General features: G+C 61.3%; 1 protein-coding gene across 1 annotated transcript in view; it reads right to left on the bottom strand.

Annotated features, from left to right (window-relative positions):
- Window positions 1-1,467: 1,467 nt before the first annotated feature.
- The window catches only part of Galnt9 (polypeptide N-acetylgalactosaminyltransferase 9), a 51,557-nt gene continuing 43,201 nt past the window's right edge, over window positions 1,468-9,823 (bottom strand). The window contains exons 7-11 of the mRNA XM_004635843.2: window positions 6,052-6,237; window positions 4,724-4,861; window positions 3,159-3,254; window positions 2,233-2,400; window positions 1,468-1,650 (exon numbers count right to left, since the gene is read on the bottom strand). Coding sequence (XP_004635900.1) covers window positions 1,504-1,650; window positions 2,233-2,400; window positions 3,159-3,254; window positions 4,724-4,861; window positions 6,052-6,237 — 735 coding nt within the window. The 3' untranslated portion in view covers window positions 1,468-1,503. The remainder of the gene's footprint in view (window positions 1,651-2,232; window positions 2,401-3,158; window positions 3,255-4,723; window positions 4,862-6,051; window positions 6,238-9,823) is intronic.

Here is a 9,823-nt window from a genome sequence, read left to right as displayed (position 1 = left end):
CAGTGATCCTCCTGCCTCAGCCTCCTAACTTCTGGGTTCCAGGAGTGCCCACCATGCCCAGCCTTGTCCTTCTTATGGGCAAGAAAGCAGGTGCCAGCGCTTCCTCCAGGGCCCACCCACACCCTGGGGTTGTCCCTCCCTTGCCACAGGCTTGGGGACCACAGGAGCCCTGAGGGTCCCTGTACTTTCGCAGGAGACTGCGCCACTTCACCGACCCAGCTGCAGACAGCAAAGCTGTAGAAGAAGAGGCACAGCGGGTGCTTATATTGGGCAGCACTGGCGCCCTCACATTATCTCCCTAGGGAGCCAGGGAGGGAGCCCCACCTTCTGGCTGCATCCCTGCACCACTCCGGGTGTCCCTCCAGGTCTGGCCCTGAGATCTTGCTGCGAATGGGCTCCTTTGCACAAATGCTGTGCGTTTTTCTGAATTCGTGGCAGAGCCAGTTTACACCTGCACTGATGAAAGACGCAGGCAAGCTGCTAGGCCTTGTTAAGTTCTGTTTGCTTTGCCTTTGCGTGTAAAACATAGCTGTCATTTCAGAAAAACCCTCCAGGCAGGTGGGCAGGGGATGCTTGGGACCCTGGGTCGGGCAACCCCGTGACCCGCACCGCAGTGCCCTCCCTGCCTCGGTGGGCAAGGCTCGGAGGGCTGCACCCTTGTCTGCTCTCCTCCCGCACCCCCACCCCGATCTGCTTCTGCAGTCATGGTGACCTTGCTCTGAGCTGGGTGATCTGGGCAGACGGGGAGATGCGATGACCACACCCATCTCTCTCCCCCACTGCCATGTCGGGACAGGGCCGGGCAGCGGCCCTCTGGCAGCAGGGGCACACATTTTCCTAAAAGGCCAGAGAGGAGGTGTCTTGGGCTCTGGGAACCACGCGGGATGCCCAGCTGCACCCGCCCCCCTAAGTAGCTACAGTGACATGAGAGCCAAGAGTGTGGCCATGTGCCAATAAAACTTTATTTAAAAAACAGGCAAGGGGCTAGGTGTCCTTCACAGACCCCCTGCCGCTGACGGCAAGAGAACAACAGAGCCCAGCCGGGGCTGAGGTGCGGGCAGAGGTGGGGCCCCCAGCCCAGCCTGGCTGGCACATGTCCCACAGCTTTGTAGGCGTGGCCCACCGCATGGCGGGTTTCCAGGCCACAGAGCAGGGCTCTCCCCATCTGTGTTGCAGGCCACAAGGGCCACTCTGCTTTCTGCCTCAGATCGCTGAGCGGCGCCTTCCGGGTGCTCCTCCCCGTCCTCGGCTGGCGCGCCTGCCGCTGCATACAGGCTTAGCACATGCAGGAAGGCGCCGTCCACGCGCCTGTCGGGAACAGTGTGGAAAAGGCACGTGTTGGGCATCGCGGTCACCGTCCCTGGAGGCCCCCGGCTGTGCCGCCTGTCCCTGGGGTCCAAGCCCCTGACCTGGTGACCGAGGCTGCGGCCCGGCAGCCCCCGGCCCCGTGCAGAGTCAGGGCCCAGCCCTGAGGCTTGTGGGGTGAGGGGCCGGCAGCTGGGGTCAGTGCCGCCCGTGCCTGATCCAGTTCCGGATGGTCCACTTCTGCCCTGAGCACCGCTGCACCACCAGCCGCAGCCCAAAGTTGGCATCTTTGGACACTTCCACCTCCAGGCAGCGGCCCGTGTCTCGGCTCACAATGGGACCACCCTGGGAGGAAGAGTTAGCTTAGGAGCCAGGCCCCATTCCCAAAAGACACACCGGGAGGGGTGACCCCAGCCCAGGTGGGCTCTGCGCAGCCTAGGTCCCAGGTCCTCGCTCCTATCTCTGTCCCGTGTCCCCAGTGGCCACACTCAGCCTGCCACCTGCTCTCGGAGGTTGAACAGGCACCAGGAACACGTCCAGGTCCATTGGCTCCCTTGTGCCCCCAAGACATTGATGAACCTGGCCCCGCCTGGCAACCCCAAAACAGGCTCCGCAGGTCCCCGGCTGGCCCTTGGCACCCACCCCGACCCAGGCCCAGACCCTCATACCCTTGTGGCACAGCGAGCAGCAGCACCAGCCCTCCCGGTGGCTGGAAGCCCCCAGCCCATGGCCCAGGGGCAGCAGGGGTGCAGGCCAACTGAGCAGGACTGGGTGGGCACACAGGGGCCAACTTGGGGCGTCTATCTCCTGCAGCAGGACTGAGTCACCTGCTCAAGTCACCCCAAGACCTGCTATCCTGAGCCAGGGCCCGGCAGCCCCTGCACCCCATTCCTCTGCACCCTCACCCACAGCCCGGGGCCTGCTGACCTGAGTGAAGTCCCATAGCCGCTGCGCAGGCCGCACTACATCCTCACACCTGCGCAGAGCAGGCGTGCGGCCCCGGCCGGCGTCCACCAGACACTTGGAGTCAGGCAGGAAGGCGGTGGAGCCCAGGGGCCCCAGCTGTAGGAGGCCATCGGTGCTGTACCGCACGAGCTGGGGGGACAGCAGCCCTGAGCAGCTGGGCCTGGGAGGAGAGACACAGGGGCCCTACCCCCAGGGAAAGAAGGCAGGCAGGCTGGGTGGGGCAGTGAGGCCAGTGAGAGGAGAGGAGAGGTCACGCGGAGTAGGCTAAGCCTCAGGCCCTGTGCTCAGAAAGCTCTGGCAAGAATGGGCCCTGTTCTGCTGGCAGCAAGTGCCAAGGACTGTGCTCCCGGGATCCTGGCCGCCATGTGCTGGGACTGAGAGGCCGGCGTGGTGGAGCCTCAGGAGCCCTTCGTGTGAGTGGGCCTCCAGCCCCTTACTGCTCCCAAGGAAGCCTGGTGCTTTGCAGGCCCTGGACCTCAGCTGCCCGGACCCCACTGGCGCCTGGTCAGTGTCCACATAGCCCGGGACTGGCTCTAGAGCCAGCAGGTACACAGTGAGAAGGCTGCGCAGTGCGGAAACAGCGACTGTCCCCTGTGTCACAGCCACTCTGCGGCCATACCTTGCTCTCCCCTCTACCCACAGCACACCTAGGGACTGTCCTGTCTCACAGGAGACAAGGCATGGGACAGGAGGGATTTGGTGAGACCTGTTTTTGTTCGTCTGTTTGTGTTGAGACAGGGTCTCTCTATGTAGCCCTCAAACGTGAGTTGGCCTTTCAGCCTCAGCCTCCAGAGTGCTGGGGTCACAGGCATGTACCACCACGTCCAGCTTGCTGAGAGCTCTTTCACCCAAGGCCTGGCCCTCTGCGCTGTGTCCCTGGCGCCCACCTGGGAGGACAGGCCATGGCACGGGTACAGGATGGCCCGGTCATCGTCTTCTGCTCCCTGGTCCAGGCAGTAGCCGCTGGCTTTGCTGTTTCTCACCTGTGGCCAGAGGGACAGGGTCACCAGGAGGCCCCCGATGTGAGCCTGGTGGCTGGTGTGCTCCAGGACAGGGAGGCAGGGGCAGGTTGGGGAGGGACCTGCACATCTGTGGGTGCGTGTGGAACCCCGCCCCACAGGCAGCGCACATGCAAGGGTGGCTGTGACTGGCAGAGGGGCTGTGTCACGAGCTCTGGGGATGGCCCTGCCCATGAGCGCACCCCCTCCGGGAGGCAGAGGCAGGGCCGTGTGGAGTCTGGGCCGGGCTGCCCCACTGGCTAGTCAGGGATTAGCGGCCGGCGCCAGCTGCAGCCTTAGGGGACCCTGGCTGGGCACAGAAAGACAGCTGCATCTCAGGTCGCGGAGCGTGAGAACCAGGGCAGCGCGGGCGGAGGGGGCAGCGCGGGCGGAGGGGGCAGCGCGGGCGGAGGGGGCAGCGCGGGCGGAGGGGGCAGCGCGGGCGGAGGCCAGGAGAGGCTGGGCAGCCGCAACCCCTGCCTGTCACACACGGGGTGTTCCCCACACCCAAAACCAGGGGCCTGGCACTGATCAGGCTGGCCAGGAGCCTGGACGTGGACCACAGAGAGGTCTGCGCCTGCCCCCTCCTGCCCACGCTTCAGGGTGGCCTTACTTCTGTGCAGAAGCAAGTCTCTCGGGCTGAGTGCAAGGCAGTGCAGGAGAAAGGGACGGTGCCCCGGGCCTGGCCTCAGAGTCTGTGCTGCCTCCTGGGCGCCAGTAGGGACTGGGTTCTCATGCAGCCCACTGCCTGCGTGCGTGTGTGTGAGCATGCACACATGTGCACCATGGGGCCCACCCATGGCCGTGCGTGTGTGCAAGTGCATGGTGTGTGTGCACACGCATCTGGACAACAGCTGGTTGTGCTTATCTGTGCACAGGTTCAGGCAGAGGTGAGATGTGGTTTGTGCCTGAGGAGTGCCGTGTGCACACATGCAAGGCTGCAAGCCCCTGCGTCCGTGGGCACTGGTACACGCCCATGTGCACGCTTTGGCATGCATACCCACATGTGGAAGTCTGTTTGCATGTGTCTGTGCACACATGTGAGTGTGGGTCTGCCAGCATGGACACACACGTGCCCGAACATGTATGTGTCAACACGAGCACACACAGCAGCACACATGTTCATGCATGTGTGCATACTTACATGCACATGGTATGTGACTACTGCATGCCTTCTAGAACACACACACCTATAAGCACATTCAGTTCATGCCACGCATTCACATACTTGTGGGTGTATATGTCACAAACACACGTCCAAGTGTTTGCACAGAGGCACCTGGCACGTGCGTCTGTCCACGCAAGCGTACATGTGTGTGTCTGTGTCTGTCTCCGCTTGCGCATGTCTCTGTGTGCAAGGGTCTGCAAGCGGGCTCGTATATTGGGGCAGCCACATAGTGTCCTCCAGAGCGCGCCACACATGTGCCACGCGAGGGCCCTGTGGCGAGCGGTACCTCTCCGTACGTGAGGGTGTTGTTGTAGATCCTCATCTCAGGGTACACATTCTCCAGGTACCAGCGGAAGCTGCGGCACTTCAGCCTCTGGCGCAGGGCCCGCCTCTCGGACACGTCCCCGAAGTCCACCCCTGGGTTCTGAGGCAGAGACAGCAGATGGGCAGTCGTGTGCCTGACTCTCAGAGCCTCCTGCCTGGCCCGACGCTGTGCCACTCTGGGGGGACCTGGAGTGTAGCCCCGCCCAGTCTCTGCTGTCTCTCCTTCCCTGAGACGGTGACCTTGCCAGTGAGCCATGGTCCTGGGTCTGAACCCTGTCACTTTGTGTGGCCTCGGGACAGTTCTTGAGCCCACTGTGCCTCAGTTTTCTCACTTGCAGGCTGAGGAGGGTCAGTGGTTGCCCTGCTGTGGATGAAGTGAGTGGGCACTCCCAAGGATCCTTGGATCACAGGGTGTGGGTGGGAAATACCACCCCCTCGAGGTTGATGGGATGGCTCTGCTGTGGGGTGTCTTCGCATCCCCAGTCTTCAAGGGACACTGCCATGCCACACAGGTACGGAGCAGTTTCCTTCCCAGCTGCCATCCACACAGTTGGCCTGGGTCCCCTAATCTGGCTGGATATGGCCCTGGTGGGAGGCACCCCAGGACGAGCCTCATTTACTGCAGCAGGGCTTGGGGGGCACCGTGCAGCTCAGGCACTGGGGACCCAGGCCCCTTGGTAGGGACACAAGACCTGGTTCTGGCTGTGGGTTAATGGAACAAAGGGCAGCTTCTGGGGACAGGACTGGGAACACTGGTGCCTCCTGGGGTCAAGCACATAGCACGAGGGGACAGGGTGACCTGGGAGGCATCTTGTCTACTCCTGTGTCCAGATCTGTGTGGCTTCCAAGGGCACACAAGTGGCTGCGGGGTACCTATGGGTGTCTGCCAGAGGTCTCCATGTGGGGTCCTGGGCGACACAGGATGTGCTGTCTCCCGGCTCCTCCCTCCCTCTTCCCTTGTCCTTCTTCAGCACTGCTGTAGAGATTGCCCCGAGGGTCTTTACACTGAGCACATTTCCAGAGCCTTTAAAACTCAGAGTTTTACTAAGTCCCTGAGCCGCTCAGGCTGGATTTAAACTTGGAGGCCTCCTGCCTCAGCCTTGGAATTATAGGTATATGCTACTGCACCCAGGTCCCTCTCTAACAGCTGGCAGTGATGTGTGGCCAGGAAAGTGGTGCCCCAGAAGGCCGGGGAGGACACCACTGCTGGCCCCACCCTGAGGCTGCGGGGCTGGGGTCCGTGGGGCTCTGGCTTCTGCCCCACCCTGCCTGCCCACTGGCCCAGCTTACGGTCATGGGGATGTTCCAGGCCATGTACACGTGGGACTTGAACTCGTCCATCCACACCTCGGCAGCCCGCAGTGCATTCCGCTTGGCGTAGTAGTCGATGTCATTGTTGTAGGGTTTCCTGGTGCGCTCGATATGGGCCACGCGGGAGCAGGGCAGCACCTCCATGCTGCCTCCACACTGCCACACCTGTGGGGCAGGCCACCAGCGAACAGCACTTCCCACCAAGTCCACCTCCGCCTGCACACAACTCAGGCCTTCACCCGCACTAGCGGCTGGCCTCCTCCCCATGGAACCCCGTGTGGGCAGCCTGCGGCCAAGTCAGTGGTCCCAGCACCCACGGAAGCTCAGTCCAGGCCCACGTTCAGCAGCTGGTGCCCCAGGACAGCCCCGAGCCCTCTTTGCGTCCCCACCTATCTCCTGTCTCCAGCACTAGGCTTCCTCTGGCCGGTTCCTTTCAACCACACTTACCTTCTTCCTGCTGTACCATGCCTGTCTCACTGCCCTCCCAGACGCATCAGCTGCACAGGGCCCAGGGCGCTGGGGTGTGGAGTAAGCAACTTTCGGGGTGCCTCTCTCTGGTGGGACCACCCCTGGAAGCTTCAAGGCCACCGAGCCTGGGGCGGAAGGTTCATGCCCAGCCTGTCCCTGCAGGCTGTATGGCATCATCTCCTGCTTCAGAATAGCTCAGACCAGAACCCACACCACCAGCTCCCCTGGAAGTCCAGCTGGTCAGCAGCAGATCCTAGGGCCTCTTGGCTCCCATATGGTGTGAGCTGTGTTCATGTTTCTATATCCACCTACATCTATGTCCGTATCTATGTCTATGTCTGTATCTATGAGTCTGATTCTCTGGAGAATTCTGGCTGGTAACTATCCTATACCAACCCATCCTATTTGTCTATCAAAGCCATCCACGCATCCATCCATCCACCCATCCCTCCATGTGCCATCCATCCATTCATCTGTCATCCATCCACCCATCCATCTTCCTATCCATCTATTCATCCATTCACTAATCCCTCCACCCATCCATCCATCCATCCCATCCCATCAGTCTACATCTATCCACCCATGTATCAATCCATTCCATCCACATCACCCACCTATGCACCCACCCCTCCATTCACTGTCCATCCATCCATCCATCCATCCATCCATCCATCCACATGTTCATCCATCTGTCCATTCCTGTGTCAGCTACACAAGATTGCAGAGGCAGAGCTGGGACCTGCCCTAGGTCTGAGGCCCCCGGCATCTCTGTGTGTCTGAGTCAAACTTCTCTCTGTCGTCTTTTGCAGGACGTTTGCCCACAGCAGTCCAGGACAGTCTCAAGATCCCTGCTGTAATCATGCTGTGAAGATGCCAGTTCCCAAAGGTCATACTCACGGGTCTGGGTGGACATATCTTTTGGGGGCCACCAATCAACCCACTGAGGGTCCAAGCCCCTCAGTTTAGGGAGCGTGGGGGTTGATTCCTGCCTCCTCCCTCCTCCATGAAGGCAAGGTGCAAACTGAGATGCACCAAGAAGCCTCCTGATTGGCAGCGCGCCGCCCTCCACCGCTGCCACAGCAGAACGTCGAGGTGCTCGAGCCATTTGGCACTGCACTGTGGGGCTGACGCTCTCGTGCTTGTGTTGCTGACCCGAGTGGAAGAACTGTAGATAGGGGCTTGCAGCACCTGAGCAGGAAGGCTCGGGTGATGAGGGTAGCGAGGCACAGGGCACTGCCTCACCGTGAGGCGCAGCCCCTCCCGGCCCTTCTTGGCATCAGGGTTGACTGCTTTCGCAGACAAGGGGTCTTTCTAGCCAGCACCCTCAGAGATGCAGCCACCGGCCCTTGGGAGCTGCAGTGTGCTCAGCCTACAGGCCAGCCTCCTGTCAGGGGTTCTGGAACATTCCCTAGCCTGGCAGAGCCAGGATGAACGCCGCTGTGGTCTAAGCTTGGAGTCTCTCAGGGCAGGGGTTGTGGATTAGTGGTGAAGTCCCTTACGGTGTGTGTCCCAGATTCCTGCTCCCAGCGAGGCAGCCAGGACCCAGCCTGGCCATCCCCCTGGGGACTGCAACTGTGGGGCTGACGCTCTCGTGCTTGTGTTGTGTCTCGTGCTTAGGGTCCCTGACCCTAAGCTGCCCCGCTCTGCAGTAGAGTTAAGGACTCTGGTGTTCCCAATGCCCTGCTTTCAGCCCTGCTCCGCCCACCTGGCAGAACTCCTTCCTGCATAGCCCTCCCCAGTGGCAGACTCCAGGTTGCAGGCTCCAAGACAGTCCCTGCCAGTGCACTCAGCACCTGGGGGAAGGCCTGCATCACATACCGGAGAGCTCCTGCCCAGAAGCGCTGAACCCACCAGAAGCCAGGTGCGGTAGTGCACGCAGGTCACCATTGTCTCTAGGAGGCTGAGGCAGGAGATCTCAAGTTCAAGCCCAGCCTGGGCGACCAAGGAAGGCCCCATCTCAAAAATTAAAAGGGCTGGGTATAGCTCAGAGCAAAGGTCCAAGTTCCCCCCAGGACCGTGAAGAGAGGAAAAAAAAAAATAAAACAGAAAGTAAGCGCACACGGAGAAGCCAGTGAAGGAAGACGGATGCAGGACACTCAGGAAAGCACACACGCTAGCAGCCAGGGTGCAGGTGGGCGCTGGGGCCTTCCCTCCGTGCCCCTCACTCTGCAGGGTTGGTCAGGGCCTCCCGGCACACGCGGGACAGAGATGCACGCAGCACACACGCAGCACACACTGCAATAGCCATGCACACATGTGTGCCTCACACACACACACTTGTGCAACACACGTTACACACACCACACACACGCATGCCCCACACATGGGCCCAGGCACCATGCGTGTACACACTCCACACACTTGTGTACACAGGCGCACACCATGGATGCACGTTCACACAAACATTGGCACACACTGTGTGTGCACATGCACCGCACAGTGCACAAGTGCACACATGGACACACACATACCAACCACACACGTATGTGCACACGCACCACGCCACGCATGAATGCAAGAGCAGCGCCTTTGGGGAGGGCGGGGAGGCCGTGCCGTGGTCCTGGACAGAAATGCAGAGTGCGTTTCTGCCGACCGGGTTGTTCAACCCCAGGCGCTGCTTGCAGGAGTTCCCCCAGAGCCAGACAGCGAGGGTGTGAGGGATGCGGCATCAGGCACTGTCATTAGTCCCATGATTGGGCCCCTGCGCATGCATGCACGCGCACACGCACACACACGCACTCCCATGCAAAGCTGTCCCTGCATCTCTGCTCTGCCACACGTGGTGCACAGGGTAAGGGGGCAGCACCTGGAGTTGGCCCTTAGTGAAACATGTGCTGCACAACCCTCTTCAGGGATGGGGAAACTGAGGCCTAGGGTATGCTGGTGACAGGTGACGTGGGCCCCTGTGGGCCCCAGAGCACACGCTTCCTACAAGCAGATCAGGAGCATCAGCTGGGCTGTGCCCCACCCCACCCAGGGACCCCCTCACAGCCTGCTGAATCCCCCAGGAAGCTCTGCCTCCTGCTGATGTGACCTGCGGTGGGGTCTCAGGCGCACGGCCAGTGCAGGTCAGAGGGTTCCGTGTCCCCACCTGGGGCCGGGGCTTCAGGGTGGCTCGTGGTTCTGTGTGCTCCTGGTCCTGACCTTTACGGACTCACTTGCCCTCAAGGGACACTGTGCATCCAGCAGTCACAGGAGCGGACCATGGCCCTGAGACCACAGAGTGACTACCCGAGAGCTATGGGGGTGGGGAGGTGGGTGCCATGGCGGCTGTGAGTGGGGC

Source organism: Octodon degus, unplaced genomic scaffold, assembly GCF_000260255.1.
Source record: "Octodon degus isolate 3935 unplaced genomic scaffold, OctDeg1.0 scaffold00076, whole genome shotgun sequence".
Taxonomy (NCBI): domain Eukaryota; kingdom Metazoa; phylum Chordata; class Mammalia; order Rodentia; family Octodontidae; genus Octodon; species Octodon degus.
Note: the sequence above shows the minus strand (reverse complement) of the source record. Positions and strands in the feature narration are given on the sequence as shown.